Below are 21,066 nucleotides of genomic sequence, written 5' to 3'. Positions count from 1 at the left end.
TCCTTTGAAGTGGGCGTTTCTTCGCAACTGAACAATCTAGTGGGAAGAGTTTGGTGTGTCGTGTTCAGATGAGGCAGCATTATTTTGAAAATTGTGGGAGAGATCAATGAATTACGAGAATACTTTTTCTAAAAAGAGATTTTTAAACAGAGCAGTCGCTGCTGGCGAAACTGATCAGTAGGAAACATGTTTCCTTCATTTACTGCAGGTTCCGGAGGTCAGCAATATCCAGTCACTATTGACGTCACCATCTCATCAATTACCACACGTATCACCACCTTAACGACCACCACCACCACAGTTATTGACGATTACCACAGATCTAACCATCAGTCCTCTGCTGTCACCACCATTACTGCCCCCAACATACCACGAACTCACCATCACCGCCACCATCACCACCACCACCATCCTGCAACTCACTACAGCTGCTCGATATGCAAATCAAGGCATAAAAAGCACAATGAATATCAGCTGGAACAACTGTGACTCAGGAGAGTACGGGTGGAGGGTTGTGGGTCAGGGGTACCACCGCTGGCTGCCCACCTCTTCAGCCTTATATCAGAAAAAAGTAGAAAGCATATTTTGTTGTTACCCTCATATATATATATATATATATATATATATATATATATATATATATATATATATATATATATATTATGTATATATATATATATATATATATATATATATATATATATATTTTTTTTTTTTTTTTTTCATACTATTCGCTATTTCCCGCGATAGCGAGGTAGCGTTAAGAACAGAGGACTGGGCCTTTGAGGGAATATCCTCTCCTGGCCCTCTTCTCTGTTCCTTCTTTTGGAAAAAAAAAAAAAAAAAACGAGAGGGGAGGATTTCCAGCCCCCCCCGCTCCCTTCCCTTTTAGTCGCCTTCTACGACACGCAGGGAATACGTGGGAAGTATTCTTTCTCCCCTATCCCCAGGGAAATATATATATATATATATATATATATATATATATATATATATATATATATATATATATATATATATATATATATGTGTGTGTGTGTGTGTGTGTGTGTGTATAAATAATCGTATATTAAAGGGATGAGAGTCCTGTGTGAAATCTAAAGCATTTTTTCATACATTTAAATACACAACATTTTATATAACTCGTATGTATGGTGTCAGGTGTAGTGTGTCCGCTATGCTGACATTAAGTTCAGTCCCTACACTTTTTGCACCTCATGTAGTGTGACTCACGATTATAAGTTCATGTTTACGACTGTTGTAAGTATGACTCTTATCTCGATGACGACCGAGTCTCACTGCGAAATTCCGTCTTATCTATTCGTAAGTTGGTCTGTAGGTAGGTAGGTAGGTGATGTCTACTCTCTCCACCGAGAACTGGCGAGTCAAATATGAATCTCAGAAACGTTGAGAGAGAGAGAGAGAGAGAGAGAGAGAGAGTGGACCTTCTGTCCACACCTGGCGAGGTTAGGGGTCATGGGTAGTCGTGGGGTTAGGGCGGTAGACCCCGTGAGGTGAGGAGGGCGTGGGCGGAGACTGACCGGAAGCGTCGTGTCGGGCGCCACTAATGTATTCTTTTGAGATGGTTGTGATACGGCGTCCTCCCCTCCTTCTATTGTTGAATCCCTTTTTGTTTTTTGTTGCCCCTCAGTGGTGGACACACATGCACCAAGCTACGCTGAAAATACATCAGACGCAGTTGAAAATACGTCGATTTTCATGAAATCGGCAAAAAAATGGAATGTCCTAATTATCAAATAGAGCAATTTCTAACAAAATGGGGATTTGGGGTTACAGTGTATGGTAAAGTTCGTTGTACATGTTAAGAATGAAAGTGATATGTAATAATGATTGACTGTAGAAATGTTACACTTACACACAGTTCATTTTGAAATGCTTTTTTTTTTCTGGATGGCTGACAACAAATTTGTTAATATCCCCAAACATAAAACTATTCAGGGATTTTTCCAGCAGTAAGACTTGTGCTGTAGAGGAGTATACTAAATCCTATACGATGTCCAAGAAGTATGCATAAACAAATATTTGTTTCCACACCAAACAACACGGAAGCTTTGCTATGTCTAAACTTTTGATTAGTGTGCCGGTATTATGTAAGAAGTTACGTAGGAAAACTTAATCAAAAACGTATTACTTAAATGTTTTGGGGTTTAAAATATATATATATATATATATATATATATATATATATATATATATATATATATATATATATATATATATATATATATATATATCTTTCTTTCATACTATTTGCCATTTCCCGCGATAGCGAGGTAGCGTTAAGAACAGAGGACTGGGTCTTTGAGGGAATATCCTCACCTGGCCCTCTTCTCTGTTCCTTCTTTTGGAAAAAAAAAAAAAAAAACGAGAGGGGAGGATTTCCAGCCTCCCGCTCCCTTCCCTTTTAGTCGCCTTCTACGACACGCAGGGAATACGTGGGAAGTATTCTTTCTCCCCTATCCCCAGGGAAATATATATATATATATATATATATATATATATATATATATATATATATATATATATATATATATATATATATATATTCCACAGTCTTCAGTAAGAGATTGGTTCGAAAAATACAGAAACTGCTACTGTTAAAGATTATGTATAAAAAGATTTTAGAGTTTTCGAAATATATCATCATTAAGGATCGAGTTTCAAAAGCGTAGCCTGCTAGCAGACAGAGGCAGAAGCCATAATGAATCAGCAATTCAGCAATTAGTTCCAGCTGTTGTGTGGCGGGCGTGATTGGCAGTGCTGCTGCCATCGATTGTAGACCGTATCTCACATCGATTTCCGTCGCCTGTGACCGTTGACTGTCTTCGACCATAACGTAAAAAAAAAAGTATTGTACTCTGAAACCGTCATTCCCTCCGGAAATAACACACTGATATTACTACGCGTTAACTTCACATTACAGATTTGATGATACCTTCCAGTTGTTTTATATTTTAAGATCGCTGAAACTTATTATCTGTAACAAACCTTGTATTATTCTCACAGTTTCCCTGAATTCAAGAAGCTAATTTATAATAAAGTGTACAACCAAAACCAAGGGATAATAAAGTACTTACATACGCGCAAAGTAATCAGTATACATCCTTGGTGAGACATTTACAAATATTTCGTTTTTACCAAATGAAACCTATCCAGGAAATTTGTGGATATTTGTTTAATGGGAATCCTTAATACGTAAAGCTTTGATAATGATGAATTAATTACATGTCATTGGCAGCATTACTGAACTGGGATAGTCATCTAGATTTACGAAAGAATTCGTCTTATTCGTGTCTTTCAAGACTCCAGTGATTTAAGTAAAACAACAACAGAATGGTTTATTTTTGGCAACTGATTGATTGTAATTTTCTTGATAATATATATATATATATATATATATATATATATATATATATATATATATATATATATATATATATATATATACATATATATATATATTTCCCTGGGGATAGGGGAGAAAGAATACTTCCCACGTATTCCCTGCGTGTCGTAGAAGGCGACTAAAAGGGAAGGGAGCGGGGGGCTGGAAATCCTCCCCTCTCTTTTTTTTTTTTTTTCCAAAGGAAGGAACAGAGAAGGGGGCTGGATGAGGATGTTTCCTCAGAGGCCCAGTCCTCTGTTCTTATATATATATATATATATATATATATATATATATATATATATATTTTCTTTCTTTTCTTTCAAACTATTCGCCATTTCCCGCATTAGCGAGGTAGCGTTAAGAACAGAGGACTGGGCCTTGAGGGAATACCCTCACCTGGCCCAATTCTCTGTTCCTTCTTTTGGAAAATTAAAAAAAAAAAAAACGAGAGGGGAGGATTTCCAGCCCCCCGCTCCCTCCCCTTTTAGTCGCCTTCTACGACACGCAGGGAATACGTGGGAAGTATTCTTTCTCCCCTATCCCCAGGGATATATATATATATATATATATATATATATATATATATATATATATATATATATATATATATATATATATATATATATATATATATATATATATTTTCATACTATTCGCCATTTCCCGCGATAGCTAGGTAGCGTTAAGAACAGAGGACTGGGCCTTTGAGGGAACATCCTCACCTGGCCCCCTTATCCGTTCCTTCTTTTGGAAAATTAAAAAAAAAAACGAGAGGGGAGGATTTCCAGCCCCCCGCTCCCTTCCCTTTTAGTCGCCTTCTACGACAAGCAGGGAATACGTGGGAAGTATTCTTTCTCCCCTATCCCCAGGGAATATATATATATATATATATATATATATATATATATATATATATATATATATATATATATATATGACGATGACAATTCCGTGATAGTTTTATGGTGTAATCGCACTTCAGTCGCTCAGAGCAAGTCTACGCTATGTTGGGAGCTGAAACTGATTTGTTTGCTCCTGATGAGTCGGATTTCTTCCGTAAAACATGTATAATATTGTAAAGTTTTGGTAAACGAAATCTGAACTACTTAAGTGCGATTATAACTTCATGTATGCTGACTGATCATTAGATAAGAACGTCCACAGTATATGTTTGCTAACGTATACCCATTTTCAAAGAACATTTACACTATGGGGATGTTGACATTGTTGATACTTTCGTCTATATAATGAAAGTTCCGATTATTATTCCTTTACCCTCATTAATTAATGGAAAGTAAAAAATTGTGATAGCTATATTAGTACCGTCATTAGGTATTCAAAATATGTACATTCCTCTGAGCCTGAGTCGTGGTTAGGACTTACATATTGTGGTGATTACCATGAAAATTTTGGGAATTGACCACCTGTTCGCCTCCTAAGTCTCTTGACTTATCGTATATAGATCTTCTTACCATACAATTGTGTTCTTTTGTAAGGTGTCTCCTTCACAAACTGTTCATTTATGTTGTAGAGCCAAAACAAGTAAATGCTTCTCAGGTTTGCTCATCACTCACAATGGGCAACAAGAACGGTACTTGAATTAGAGATAATTGACAGGGAAAATGTGAAGCCTTAAATTAATCATGGAAGAATGGAGTAGGGGGGTGGGGACCTGATCATAGCAATAAGTTTTTAAATCAGTTGATGGAGCGAACGGCAAAGAGTTCTGAGGATTGAGATAGATCAACCAGGGGCCATAACACAAGCAAGAAACTTATTACAAAAGATTTAAAGAAGTATTTTCATAGTATAAGAGTAGATGATGAATTTAAAAAAAAAATGATGAAATTATGAATGCAGACAGCATCTTTAAAAGAAAAAGGTATGTCATCATAAAGTCATATAGAGATGGGGCCTCAAGAGTGTTGAGCTCCTTTCCCATAGTCTCACCAACCATGCCCCATCATTCCTGTATCTGTTTTATCTCCTTAAAGGCAGTGGTTACTCTGAGGTAACTACAAGTCATATAGTGTAGTTTGCTCATTAGAGTGATTCACCAGTTTGTAAACACCAGAGGTATATATTGAAACGCTTGGTGTATGGCTGATGATCTTTTTAACATTTGTAGTGGGATGTTTCTTAAAGCCCATATATTTTAGTGCGAAACACTCGTGATGCTTTACTTTGTGTTGAGACATGTTCTTTTGGAATATCATCTCATTGCTTTGCATTTAATACCTTGATTTTTTTATATACTCTTGTGGTTTAAAATGAAAACAAGCATACTCTGATACAGTATGTTTGGTTTTTTTTGCTTCCCACATAATCTGCTCTCATTAATTAGATGTAATCATGGTACATGCTTGAGCTTTTGGCTGACATCATATAATATTCTATTTTAAGCTAAAAATATGCATCCCTGATATAAGGGAGGCCCATCATCCCATGCAAAGCGCTTGCATGAATAATATAAGGAAGGACAATTATACCAATTCATGAGAAAATACAATTCATTCTTTTCAGAAGTGTGTAGTCACCATTGCACAATGTTGGTTCAGTGCATTGAACATGCCTGCACACATCAAACATGCACATACATATATACACACATACGTATGTTCACACAAGCAGCTGTGTGTCACTTTACCACACAGGATATTCAACACCAAAGTTTACAACAATAACAAGGCAATGAAAAAAATTGATCAAAACTGATGGCATATACTGTATAAATTATCATACAAATGTACAAAAAATGGGAAGATTTAAGTTAGCCCTTGCAAGAAACAATAAAAAATTCTGAGATTCAACAGTAATTGTCAAGAATGAGTAGAACAAACAGAAGATCTAAACTGCAGTCAATATATATTTGATTGCACATAAATGTTGATACATAGCATCAACAACCATGAGTTCATTGAATTACATTCAATCCATGGGCAAATAATAGGGACTGGGATGACACCACCAACAATTAACATGTGTGTTTACTTATAAGACTGAATTAGAATGAAGAATTAGAAAAGTTTAAGGAACAATAAACCTTTTTTCTTTTCATAGAATTTAAATCACAGAATTACGGTCTAAAGACCTGAGCTGCAACTGAGTCATCAATATTCATGATATTCTGAACTTTTCTAATGAGAATTATTAACATCTGTGAGACAGCTGCTCAAGAGGAAAACAAAGATAAGCCAAGTAACAAAGGGCGCTGAAGAAGAAATATATAAATAACTGTACAATAGATTATAGTAGGTGAGGGCTAAGATCACAGACTATAGATGGTCCAGTTCCGCATATATCAGGCAAGAAATCCTTAGGAAACCTTCACCAGCATACTGTTCAATGACAAACAATATAGATGATCAGGCATGCATAGATGCTGTCACTAAGAATTTGAACCGTCCAGATGTTTGGAGCAAATATGCCAAGACTCTCGCCAACGGAAACTGATGTGCGTCATTCGTGGAGATGATTAAGCACTAAGAGAAGCAACCCTGGAGTTGCTTCACAACATGAGCATCAAGAGAACACAGATCAAAGTTGAAATGTGCCTGAGTGAGCTGAAAGCTACTGTTTTCTGCTATAATGTCCACCACTTGTTGTAGCTGTTGGCGATCAACTGAGTTCATAATCTTGTGCTGCAGCTCAACCAGCTCTTGCAAGTACTCAGGGGTTAACTGTGACATAGCTGACACCTCTTCTTTTATACCCTTCATATCTTCCTGTTTAATCTCTTCTTTCATTGGTTTTGTGATATCTTTGGGTGAAGAAGGAGGAGGATTGGTTGTAATGATGCTATTCTCCTGCTGTGAACGTCGCTTCTTCTTGTCTCTCTGGGGAGGTCTACGTGCTATCTGTTCACGCTTGCCACCACCTCGTGTGTTGTCTTTGATCACAGGATTTACTTCATCATCACTGTATGTTATCAGCTCCTTTGTATCTTGCCAAGCAGTTGTTAATGGCTGCTGATTGGCTGCCAAGTGCATAGGTCGACTAGCATCTGAAGGTGACCGTAGGGGTACCTTTGCCTGCCCTTTACCCTCAGTGCTCCCTCGTTCCTCACTCTCACTGGAAGAGCTACTTACTTCTTTCATCATAATGCTCAAAGGGTTTGTTGAGCCCCTGGAATCTGCTCCAGCAGGAAGTGATGGCCTTGAAGGACCAGCCCTTGAGCCATGAACCTGAGATTGACTCTCACCCACAGACATACGTGATGGTGAACTTTCACTAGAACTACTGCTGACTGACCTGGTGGGTGACATGGATATTGACCTGGACCTAGCAGGTGAACTGGACCGTGATCTACTACCTGATACTGATCTGGAGCGTGATCTCGACCTTGAACATGATCTGGAGTGTGATCTGGAGTGTGAGGGAGATCGAGAGGGTGATCCAGATTTTGACCTTGAAACTGATGGTGATCTTGAAACCGATCTCCTGGATCCAGAGCTAGATCTCGAATGTGATCGGGATTTAGAGTGAACTGGTGACTGAGATCTTGACAAGGAGCGTGATCTACATGGGGATTCTCGCCCAATAGAAACAGGTGATGGAGGACTTCTCGATCTGGAAGATTTAGAGGATGATCTTGAACATGCAGGTGAAGGGGACCTGGAAACAGAGAGGGAAGGTGAGGGGCTCCTTGATGATGATCTTGACCTGGGTGGTGCAGGTGGAGGGACAACAAGTGTAGGTTTTTCCTTCACTTTCTTTTCCTTGACAGTGACCTGAGGTGTGACAGCCACAGGCTCCTCTTTGTTGATTTCCTTAACTGTACCCTTCTTAACCTTGTGCTCCACCTTATTTCTCTCTTTGGCTGGACTCCTCTCTTCATTCTTGACAGGCATTATAACACATTCATCCTTTAAAATGGGTGCTGCCATTTTTGTGGAGTTTTCTGTCTTAACAGCCAACTTTTCGAGGGGCTTTTCTCTCTCAACTTCCACTGGGGGTGCTTCCTCTTTTTCTCTATGTTTTTCTTTCTTGTCTCTCTTCTTATCTTTTCTCTTTTCTTTTGTCTCTTCAGGAGGTTTTTCAACCACAATTTTTGTACTTTCTGTATCACATTTTTTCCTTTTTGCACTAGAATCTGACTTTATACTACTGGCTGGAGATAATGATCGTTTAGAAAAAGGGGACAATGATCGTTTAGATGCTGGGGATGTTGATCGTTTTGATGAAGGAGATAAAGAACGCTTGGATGCTGGAGATGAAGACTGTTTCAGTGAGGGAGAAGATGCTCGTTTAGATATCTCCTTCTCCCTCTGTTTCTTACTTTCTCTATCTCTGTCTCTATCCTTTTTGTGCTTATCTCTTTCCTTATCTTTATCTCTTTTATGTTTCTCTTTGTGACTCTTTTCCTTCACTTTTTCACGCTTTTCCTCCTTCACCTCTGAGGTACTTGCTGGGGTCACATTTGTCACAGAGGAAGAGGAGGAGGTTTTCTCACTTTTATGTTTCTCTTTTGGTTTCTTTTCACTTGATTTAGATATGGGAGTTTTGTCTTTGTACTTTTCAGTGACTTTCTCAGGCACTTTCTCTTTTTCTTTTGGAGGTTTTACTTTACTTGGCTTCTGGTCAGCAATTTTTTTGATGGGCTCACCAAACAATGCTGAGAACTGATCAGACACTTTGGACTCTGGCTTTGCCTTTGGTTCCTGGAAAGAAATATATCAGTATGAAGTTACATTCAGTTTTACTATTTTTGTTGACTATGCAGAGGTTCAGACAATATATGTCTAAAAATTTGTGTACAAAACATATATAACCTGATCACAACCTTAAAGTTTTTAAAACCAATCAAAGACATGGTCAGTTACTAGTTTACTGAAAGATGTAGAGGTACAGCAAACTACAGAGCATAACATGAAATTAAAAAAGAAACATGTTAAAAATTATGTAAGGATGTATTTTTATAGTATAAGAGTGAAGGATGAATGAAACAGAATGACTGAGGACATGATTAACACAGACAGTGTACATAAATCTAAAAAGTCCTATAACTTACTTTTACAGCCTGATGTTTGTGCTTCTTGGCTGTGTCTTGTTGGGGCTGAGGTGCAGCATGAGGTTTGATCTTGGCTCCACTTGATGGTCTGGACACAGCCATCTTGTCCCCTTGACCACTGTCCTCTTGACCCAACACAATCAGCTGCAAATGGAGGAAACAAATTAAGGCACCTTTGAAAAATTTATATCACCCGAATCATTGGGAATGGAATGGGGATGACTGTTAGATATATGTAAATCACAAATCTCTCTGATCCAACATCTACACTCCATTTTACTAATTACTTAAAAACTATAGCACAGAAACTTTCTATATAAATCTTTAAGTGCCAGCTATCATATCTGATCACATTATACATTAAACTGAAAATCAGTTGAACCTAATAAGAAAAAAACATTGTTATGCAGTACTAGTGGCTACAGATATCAAACTTCCTCACACAGAAATACATAGTATTTCTCCTCCACAAGAATGACAAAAAATATTCAGCCAACTTCTTAGCTGGCCACTGTAGATTTATATTAGTGTGTATGTGTTTTGTCAGTATTACATCTGCTGAAGGTAGGGAGGCCTGCGAGTGAAAGGTGCTTAGGTTTGAGGCTAAGGTAGGCTTTTTGATATGATGTTAAGGTTGATGGTTAGTTACGGAGTGGTTTGAGTGGGAAGGATCAAATGCTGTTGAAAAGAATTAAGTCCCGAGCATGTTGTGGAGGGATTTTATTGGGAGGATCTTGTTTCATTGTGTAGATTTTCAGTATTTGAGGCTGCCAGTAATTGATCTGAGTGCTCTATTTTGTATGGTCTGTATCTTTGTTATATTTGCTTTTGAGAAGGATAGTAAAGCAGACAGGCCAGCATTCACACAGTACATTAAATCCAAGTTTTAAAACTTTGTCTTAGATATCTAAATTTCCCATACCTAGACCATGTCATCAACCAAGTCAGCAAAAAGTAAATACAATGAGGACATGGAAGACAATATTACAAAAACTTCTCCCAAATTGCAGATCTTATAGAGCAAAGAAAAATTCTCAGACAAAAACTTCCTCCATCAGCAAATCCACACTCTAAACAACTCCATCAGCAACCTAATCTCTGAAATGTGAACTGCAAACTGCTGTTGCTTCTTAAAATGGTGAATCACAAAACTAACAGCACCCAACTATGAAGAATGGAGAAAATTCACACCTCTCACATCACCCTGGCCCCAACACGTATTGTCCTCAGGCATTTCAGATCCATTACCTCCACCCTCTTCCATTTATTTGCATTTAAGGCCCAAGACACATCCATACAACACTGCCTGGACTGCTATACCCTTAAACAAACTTATTTCTGTCCTAAAAGACAAGCAACCTCTCCTTACACACACTCCTCAATTCATTAAGAACGGTCAACCCCTCTCCCACCCTACGACTTACTTCAGCCCCCATGGTTCCGTCTGTTGCCATGTCTACTCCCAGATACTTACAGTACTCCGCTTTCTCCAGGTTGTCCCCTTTCAAACCATTTTGTGTCATACTCCTGGTTCTAATTCTTGAAATTTCTCCACACCTCACAATTAGTTAAATAAAACCTTCCATCAAAAGATTTTTGAACACCCTTAAATATAACAAAAATTCAACAGTAACATACACAACTTGGACAATCCACTTAACACATATAATTATTCAGGCAACTTTCATGTGGATCATCTTTCTTTATAATGGCTTTACAATTCAGGATAATACACCAAATTGATTTGAATAACATGGGAAAAAATTTTCATTGTATTTACATAAGTTAAAGATCCAATTTGTGGTGTTGATGGTAAAGGTGGGCAGAAATTACTTTGCAGCTATCTCTTAAGTGTTCTAGGGCCATGATCAGCTAACTTAAAATCAACAAGCCAGATATCATATTTGTATATGGTTAAACAAAAATACACGACATACATGAAGAAATCATATAACTGGATGACACAAACAACCTACCCCGCCACCCAACAAAAGTTTCCGCTTAAAGTCCTCTGAAGGTTTGAGGAAAGTGAGCTTCTCTTTTCTTGAGTATTTGATTGGTGGGCCATTCACATGCTGCAGGAACAGGTCATACTCAAACCTATCAAATATCAAGAAAGTAAATAATTTGCCCTTTGCAATGATTAGAAATTTATTATGCATTAATAGAGTTTTCCAGTAACCAATCTGACATTTTGCAATGATCACAGTAGACAGCTCTTTCACTTGATTTGAATTTTAAAATATTTTTACAAGACCACTACTTAGCAGTATTCTGAAATGACCAAGCAGTTCGTTTTAGCTTAGTCAAAGAAATTTCACAGGCTAGTTCTCAATTTCAGGCAGGTTTTTTATTCTAGTATGTTACAGGCTTAGACCTACAACACTACTGTTAGAAGCTAAATGACATATTTATGTAAAAAAAAAAAAAGACATTATTAGCAAGTGCCATTGGGGTAAAGTTTTACAGGTAATTTTAAAGTCAAAAATTAGTTGATACACTACAGAAAAGAATGATGGCAGATTACAAGAAGGAACATAGGAAGGACTAGAATAATTTATATATCCACATGGGATGAATGGGTGTGGGATAAGTGAGGCATATATAAACATGAATGAATGTACAAAACTCTGTGTAAATTAAGTGTTCGATATAAAACTGCAGAAACTATGTAACTGGAAATGGATAAAATGGCTGAAAATTAGTTTTTTTTAACACTGAGCCTAGATAGCAAACTAAGGACAACAGCACTCCCTGCCACTGTCCAGAACATGTTCAGCATACATTATGTGAAAAGCCTTTTATAAAACCAATTATTGTTACCCAGCCACTACCATCAACTGCCTGTTATCACTTGGTACCTGTCATGCAATACAAACAAAGTTCTATCATGTTGCTCATATCTGATACTATATGAATCTACCACCACCTTTAATGTTTTATGAGGAAGATAATGCTGCCTTCTTTAAAAGTTGCCCAATTCTAACCCAGCCCTGGACTGGACATTGTCCTATTTAAACTAGTGTCCCAGACTTGCTGTCAGATTAAGAAATGTGTAGTACAGAGACCATGATAAGATGAGATTTCATGAGAACCTTGCCACATACCAGGTGAAGGCATCATGTTTCTCAAGAGACATAATATGGTACTAATAGATAAGACTGAATTATCATGGTAAAGGTGAGTATTCAGGAAAGGATCACTTAGGAAAGGGAAAACCATATTATCTCTAATGAAAGCAATTACTTTTTCAGCAATTTTCACACTTTTGAATTTCATATTTCATGTTTCTGGAGCACAAACTTACATCTGCTTAAAGAAAAATTTGTACTTACTGAGCCTTGCGTGTGTCATCTGAGTTGTTAGTTTTGAAATATATCTCAATGGGGAGTGTAAAGCTGCCATAGCCCTTCTCACACACTTTGTATGGTGGGGCCTTCAAAACTGAAATATTTAGGACATTAGCAAATCTTCATCAGAGCATGCTTCATCAGAACATGCTTATTCATTCAAGACACAATGAAGGAAGCATTCACATTTACTAACTTAATATGAGATGAGATTCTACAAAACCTAACCTTCTGGTCAAGTTTGATGTTTGCATACAAATGGAGAAAATGGCAGATAACATATTTTTATGAAAATATAGACAAAAGTCCTCTCACTGAAGCAAAGCCTTCAAAAGAAGGGGGGTAAAGAGATAATTCAGTAAAGTGAAAAGAATTTACGAGTTTTTGTAGTGTAAAATCTGCATTTAGAAAAGGACAGGTCATAGGTTGGTAGCAAACGCAAGAGAAGATAAAGAGTTCTAAAGCTTAATGGTGAAGGAGTAAATAAAAACATGACAACAGCCTATCATTGTGTAGCCCACAGTCACACAGAAATCATATTAAGCACTAATTTCTGTGTATTAAATGGTCTATTTAATGGCTGATGCATACAAGTATCCAGTTCTTAAGAGTAAAAACTTGATAATATTCAGAAAAGATGGAAAGGGACCAACAATGCAGCATGGAGTAATTGCATCAAATTTTGAGGAGAATAGGTGAGCTAATAAATTGGACCAAATTATTCTTGACTGTCAAAGAATCATATGTAGCAAGAACTGCATTGGATGGGAAAGAACTACTAAATATAAGGATGAATCCAACCCTTATGTAAATGAAGCAACTGTTCTGAGATTTTTTTTCAACTATCTGAACAGGAATTCCAGTTTCTTAGAGGCATACTTAAATATCTAAGTACTGTGGGGGTTTCCAAGATAAAAGATGTTACAGAATACCAAGTAAATTAATTGAATGGTCAAATTACAGAACTATGAAAGGAGATCCGAGTTTTAGAATGGAAAATAGGAAAAAAATTGGGTTTCAGAGGTAACATATGCCTTGCTGCAAAATTCTATTCTAATCTTGAGTTTACAGATGTAGTTTTAATCAAAAGAGATGTGGATCAAGAGAGAGAAGATGAAACAGATTTGAAGGATGTGGTGGAATGGTGTGATGACTCATCAGCTTATGAACGCATAGTTAATTTGAAGAAAGGAAATTGTTGATAAAAAGAAAGGAGAAAATAGGACAAAACCCAGTTGACAAGGAAACTTAAGCTTTCATAAATGTGTATGTGACATTATACATGATAGCCAAAGTGGATGTATGAAAATGAGGCCACTCTTTTTTCTTAAAGTAAACTCATTGCACCAGGTGGAACAATTAGGTAAAAACGTACATGTGTGACTCATTAAATGGTTGACCAGTAATACATTTCATTGTTTATAATGATTTGCATAATTAGATCAGAACTAAAATGCTTAGCGTAATTCATTGAAAAAAAAAAAAAATATATATATATATATATATATATATATATATATATATATATATATATATATATAGTATAAGAATGGGACAGGAATCAAATGCCTTGTTTAATCACGTTAAAAACTATGATCATTGTATTGAGTGGAGTAATGACATCTCAGTTATTAACTCTATTACCACAAGAAATATCATTGAATCTTCTATATTAAATACACAAAGAATTATAATCTTAATACTAATGATGGTCTATAAAAATTAGACAACTTTATTGTTGATAAAATTTGTAAAATGATAAGTTTATGAACGCTCATTGTCTGTCTTGGACAATCGCATGTTTACCAAATGGCATCCTACCTTCGTCTCCTTGTTGTATATCAATTGACTGTTATATTTCTCTATTGTGTCTCCCCTGATGATGTGATTATTACACAAAAGTGCACTTGGGAACTTATCATGCTTCATTTTCCCCACGGACTCTTAGGAATATATATATATATTTTTTTTTTTTTTTTTTTTGCGGTCTCCTGCGTTTGCGAGGTAGTGCAAGGAAACAGACGAAGAAATGTCCCAACCCACCCTCATACACATGTATATACATACGTCCACACACGCAAAATATACATACCTACACAGCTTTCCATGGTTTACCCCAAACGCTTCACATGCCCTGATTCAATCCACTGACAGCACGTCAACCCCGGTATACCACATCGATCCAATTCACTCTATTCCTTGCCCTCCTTTCACCCTCCTGCATGTTCAGGCCCCGATCACACAAAATCTTTTTCACTCCATCTTTCCACCTCCAATTTGGTCTCCCACTTCTCCTCGTTCCCTCCACCTCCGACACATATATCCTCTTGGTCAACCTTTCCTCACTCATTCTCTCCATGTGCCCAAACCATTTCAAAACACCCTCTTCTGCTCTCTTAACCACGCTCTTTTTATTTCCACACATCTCTCTTACCCTTACGTTACTTACTCGATCAAACCACCTCACACCACACATTGTCCTCAAACGTCTCATTTCCAGCACATCCATCCTCCTGCGCACAACTCTATCCATAGCCCACGCCTCGCAACCATACAACATTGTTGGAATCACGCCTTACATCGAGGATGTAAGGCATGTGTACGTGTAGGAAGAGAGGAAAGTGATTGGTTCTCAGTGAATGTAGGTTTGCGGCAGGGGTGTGTGATGTCTCCATGGTTGTTTAATTTGTTTATGGATGGGGTTGTTAGGGAGGTGAATGCAAGAGTTTTGGAAAGAGGGGCAAGTATGAAGTCTGTTGGGGATGAGAGAGCTTGGGAAGTGAGGCAGTTGTTGTTCGCTGATGATACAGCGCTGGTGGCTGATTCATGTGAGAAACTGCAGAAGCTGGTGACTGAGTTTGGTAAAGTGTGTGAAAGAAGAAAGTTAAGAGTAAATGTGAATAAGAGCAAGGTTATTAGGTACAGTAGGGTTGAGGGTCAAGTCAATTGGGAGGTAAGTTTGAATGGAGAAAAACTGGAGGAAGTGAAGTGTTTTAGATATCTGGGAGTGGATCTGGCAGCGGATGGAACCATGGAAGCAGAAGTGGATCATAGGGTGGGGGAGGGGGCGAAAATTCTGGGAGCCTTGAAGAATGTGTGGAAGTCGAGAACATTATCTCGGAAAGCAAAAATGGGTATGTTTGAAGGAATAGTGGTTCCAACAATGTTGTATGGTTGCGAGGCGTGGACTATGGATAGAGTTGTGCGCAGGAGGATGGATGTGCTGGAAATGAGATGTTTGGGGACAATGTGTGGTGTGAGGTGGTTTGATCGAGTAAGTAACGTAAGGGTAAGAGAGATGTGTGGAAATAAAAAGAGCGTGGTTGAGAAAGCAGAAGAGGGTGTTTTGAAATGGTTTGGGCACATGGAGGGAATGAGTGAGGAAAGATTGACCAAGAGGATATATGTGTCGGAGGTGGAGGGAACGAGGAGAAGTGGGAGACCAAATTGGAGGTGGAAAGATGGAGTTAAGGGGATTTTGTGTGGTCGGGGCCTGAACATGCAGGAGGGTGAAAGGAGGGCAAGGAATAGAGTGAATTGGATCGATGTGGTATACCGGGGTTGACGTGCTGTCAGTGGATTGAATCAGGGCATGTGAAGCGTCTAGGGTAAACCATGGAAAGCTGTGTAGGTATGTATATTTGCGTGTGTGGACGTATGTATATACATGTGTATGGGGGTGGGTTGGGCCATTTCTTTCGTCTGTTTCCTTGCGCTACCTCGCAAACGCGGGAGACAGCGACAAAGCAAAAAAAATATATATATATATATATATATATATATATATCTCATCACTGCTTAGTCAAAACATCATCCCAATGGCATTACCCTTTAAATGGTGAGCTATTTTCTATTTGTGAATCATGATATGGACAAAAATATAAGGTCCTTAAATTTTCTGTTCCTTATTTTAAAATGAGAGAAATACATATTAAAGATATGTACAGAGCTGACACATGGTTGTGGTTATAGTGCTAGAATTAATGCAAACAGGTCCTGGTGAGGAGTGGCAGATGAAAAGGGGTGAAGGTACAGCAAGGGGTGTCTCTGATGGAAATTCAGTAATGATTCGTCACTAGTTATATAGGAAATACATGTCAAGCTAAAGTTAGGGTGTTACCTGACAGGCAAAGAGGGTCTGACATTGAACTGACAAAAGGCATATCAGCAGCATCTCAAATCTCTAGCAAGTATTTTACGCATAAAATCAATGTAAACCCATCTCTACTACATGCCCTAGTGGGCTAGACTGGTACAATACTAAATGGCCAAATGTTACCTTTCTTAGACCATATTTTTTGTGGTCAATGAAATCCCACATCACCTCTCCAGTGGCTTAATGGGTGAAGGGGTAACCCACAAGCACTTGGGTGAGGGACACTTTAAATCAACATAAGGTATATCAGTGATATATTAAATCCCTTCAATGTAATGTACACATAAAATCAATGTAAATCATTTACCACAGCATGCTCTGAGATCAGACCCAGCATCAATTGAACGACACAACGGCAGTAATATTCTTGTATGTATGTGACATGCTAAGGCATGGGGAGTGTACTTTTCCTTCTGTAAATATGCACTTATGTGTAAGAGATAATGATAAAAGAAAACTAATATACTCTACAATTTTTTTTTTTTTTTTTTTATACTTTGTCGCTGTCTCCCGCGTTTACAATAAAACATCAAAATATACATTGATTCCTAGTAATGCTGTTGATATTTTCATTACTTACACTTTATGGGAATAGTGCCTATTCAACTTCACCAGTTTGACAAAAATAAACATTTCATTTACAGGTTATTAAACTTAATAATATGACATACTCTGAATCTCAAGTACTCAGGATCTATTATATTACAGACTGATATCCACAATGATGCTGATCTTTTGACTGACGTGGTGGTTGTTTAGCATATATCAACGTATTTACAAAAATGTTCTTACCTCTTTTTGGCTTTGCAAAACTCTTATGAAGAGTGAATACAATCTTTTCTATAAAAGCATCAATGTGAGCTCCATTAATCCCCTGGACGAACACTTCCCAGTCATGTGTGAACACCTCATTTGATGCGCGCTGCTGCCGCACAGTCGCTTTGTGACCCAGCTCTAGTGTCACCACGACATTCTGGAATCAAATACATAATACAGCAAAACCAAAAAAATGTATGTTCTTTGCATGTTTCAATTTGAACTATAGAAATAAGACAGTGTCTAAGTTAGGTAACTGAATAAAATATCAAAGTCAGAGGCTCTTATCAGCAGTAAATTACCGTTTATAGAATGGGAGTAGCACTCATGGAGCACAATGTACTGGTTCATGCAGTAAATCAATTATTCAAGGTCCAAGGACATAACCTGTACATCATAGGTACAGTATGACTCACCATTGCCTTGTTTGTGCTCAGTAAATAAGGAAACTATGTGTTACAGACCCTAAAAGATGGGACTGGTTGGTAGATAGGTTAATATTTAGTACAAAATCAGGTGAACTTCTTAAGCAACTAAATGCTCTCCACAGAGACGATGATACTGAACACAAGAACTGCTAAGTTAACCAGAAATATCTTTTTTCTTTTAGCCTTTTCTGGTTATCCACAACTAACCCACCTAACTTCCAAATGTGAACCTAAATCCACATTAAATAATTATAACAGACCTTACTATAAAAACAGGCAAAATTTTAGGGTACATTTTTACTCTTATGGCAGTGACTATGTAACTGGTTTTTGGCCATGTTGTCTCACTGTATATGACTGGTAACATATGCTTTATCCTGTGTTACGAGCAACTTCCAAGTGATGTTGATAAACCAGCAACCATTTGGATATTTGGTTGGATTCTATTTTACTGAATCAATGCTGATTATGATCTGATCAGAAATACACCACTTGAAGCTACTACTTGGTCTACTACCCACTATTCAGTTAAGCTTTGAAGTGATTATAACAGATTAAGAAATTCATGAATTTAATAATTCTAACATTGCTAGTAATTAAATCACTCTGTACCTTACATAAACACCCTTAGTTCCTCCTCCAACCAATTTTACTACATAGCATCCCCTTTCTTAAGTAATTCCTCTGTGCTTATGAATTTTCTCCACAGAATGTTTAATTCCTTCATCATCAATTCATTCTCAAAGGCGGAGGTTTTGTTTTTTATTTCCATGTCTCTATTTTGTATCCTTCTCTAGCTTATAATTGCTGTACACAATTTTTTTTTCAATTCCCATAATCATAATAATTTCCCTGTTCAGTGATATTACCTCTTACTGGTTATACAAATGATCATTCAAATGTCTCTTTCAATCCCAGCCTATTCACTTACTCCTTCCCAAAGCATTTTTCTCCTTTGTAACTTCAAAATGGTGTTCAAAGACAAATACATCTGCATTCATATTGCCAATGTGTAGTAATAAACGTAACATTCATCAAAAATGTCCATAACATTTTCTCCTGCAAGTAGATGTCAAGCTTAACCCTCTGCTTCTGTTAAAGAGCTTTTCTTATACTTCCAACTTTAGAATCAAGTTAAGAATTTATTGTTTTCAAATGGAAGCCTGCTGGTTAAATATTTGGAAAATGCAATACTTAATGGGCGGATTTCCAAGATGTCTCTTCATTTTGACTTCGTCATCAACAATACAAAGTCTTTCATTGGCTGTCCAAGGGCAATGTCATCATCACCAAGTTGGTTTCAGTGCCAGTCTAATGGTCTTTTCAGATCTTATAGAGTAGTGGTATGAATCGTATCTGTTTTGACACGTCCTTAGATTGCTGTACATCAGATATTCTATTATCAAGACAGTGACCTCGTACATTTCTCTGAAATTCACAGCATAAATGTTCTAACCAGTATATCTGATGGCACAGAAGAATTTGACTCTCATGTCATGTCTTCTCACAACTTCTTATACTCTTTGGCACTACCTTTAAGTCCTTTCTGATCTTCTTACAAACTTTTGGAGTCCACCACATCCTCTAGTGCTGGTCCAAGGCTAAATTAATGAACTTTTGTATGACTGACAAGATTTCTTCGGGTAGCCCAAGATCTCTCTAAAATTCCCTTGTAATCCTTTTCCTAATCCTTTTCCTTACTTAATGACATCTTGAGTAGTACTTACAATCATATATTCATATATATCCTTCCTTATCAGGTAACTATGCACAGAGTGAGGATTACAAGTAGTATCTCTGTCAACAGGTCTTTTTATTTAATCTCCCTCTTACCTTAAGGTCAACATTTTTTCAGACCTAATCATAATGTAATTAAAGATTCCACCATTAGGGGATCATTCTCCAAAGACTTGGCAATAAGTGTGGGAACTTACTTCCCATCTAAATGTGCAAAAGAGTCCTTATAAAATCTGCAACAGATGATCATATGCTGGGGTCCAGTAACTGAAGAAAAGATCTACTTGGTTCTTGAACTGTGCCTGGTTATGTTGCAGAAATGAGAAACTTATTTGCATTTCAGAAATCAAATACTTTTGCAATACAAAATAGTTCATTAATAAAACTACTTTTACCTCATGTCACCTGATCCTCCCACCCCTTCTACTGCACTTTGCATGGAAAATATAATGTTCCTTTAGCCTAAATCATTTGAAGTATAAGAAGACCATTAATGTGTTTCATCCATATCATTTCTATGGTACCCCTTAAGCTGGAACTCTACCAGAAATACTGTAATATCAACATAGATTTAATAAATTCTTTATTAGCTAATCTAAGTTTAAGTATAGAAGTTGCTGGTTAAATGTTCATCCAGGCATTATATCAAGTAAAAATCAAATTTAATTTGTTCCTGCTGTAATGCCAGAAAAGCGAGGATTGACTAAATAATAATGTCCCAAAGAATGAAGCCCTGATCTGCAGTTGGTTACATAGCCGTTGCCTCTCCTTCCTTTCTTACTAAAGCCTACTACCAAGTAATGTATCATTATATTAACTTTATATTATGAGAATTATATAGTTAAAGTATAACTATTTTGCCACATTATGCAGTTCATGATGGAGAAGTGTTTGTTTAACATTTATTCCTGATACCGTTTAGATTATGGCCTCAGCCCACCTCAGGTCTCGCCGCCCTCGGCTCATAACCTTTGCCAAGTTGCCCTTAAACCTTCCACCCAGGTTGTCGCCGCCCATCCACAGATTACCTTGGATGACATGACGACTGGCTGCTGGCCTGTAGCATCCAGCTACTTATAAAGTTTAGCTGATAACGTTTAACATCGCAATCGATCCTTTAGCGGCCGTCAACTGGCATCCCAGGAGGTCCGGCCCGTACC

At 37.4% G+C, this 21,066-nt stretch overlaps 2 protein-coding genes across 2 annotated transcripts in view; one reads left to right on the top strand and one right to left on the bottom strand.

The window, feature by feature from the left end:
* The window catches only part of LOC139751221 (MIT domain-containing protein 1-like), a 93,118-nt gene that overhangs the window by 25,957 nt on the left and 46,095 nt on the right, over window positions 1–21,066 (top strand). The gene's annotated exons all lie outside the window — the stretch shown is intronic.
* On the bottom strand, window positions 5,906–21,064 carry LOC139751218 (uncharacterized). Its single transcript, XM_071666413.1, has 6 exons — window positions 20,935–21,064; window positions 17,718–17,898; window positions 12,755–12,863; window positions 11,396–11,519; window positions 9,420–9,563; window positions 5,906–9,069 (listed from the first exon to the last, which is right to left on the bottom strand). The coding sequence occupies exons 1-6, from the start codon at window positions 20,944–20,946 to the stop codon at window positions 6,892–6,894; spliced, it is 2,748 nt and encodes a 915-aa protein (XP_071522514.1). The 5' UTR covers window positions 20,947–21,064; the 3' UTR covers window positions 5,906–6,891.

The sequence above is a fragment of the Panulirus ornatus genome, chromosome 11 (assembly GCF_036320965.1).
Source record: "Panulirus ornatus isolate Po-2019 chromosome 11, ASM3632096v1, whole genome shotgun sequence".
Classification (NCBI taxonomy): Eukaryota; Metazoa; Arthropoda; class Malacostraca; order Decapoda; family Palinuridae; genus Panulirus; species Panulirus ornatus.
The sequence above is the reverse complement of the archived record's forward strand: the minus strand, read 5'-3'. Positions and strand labels throughout refer to the sequence as shown.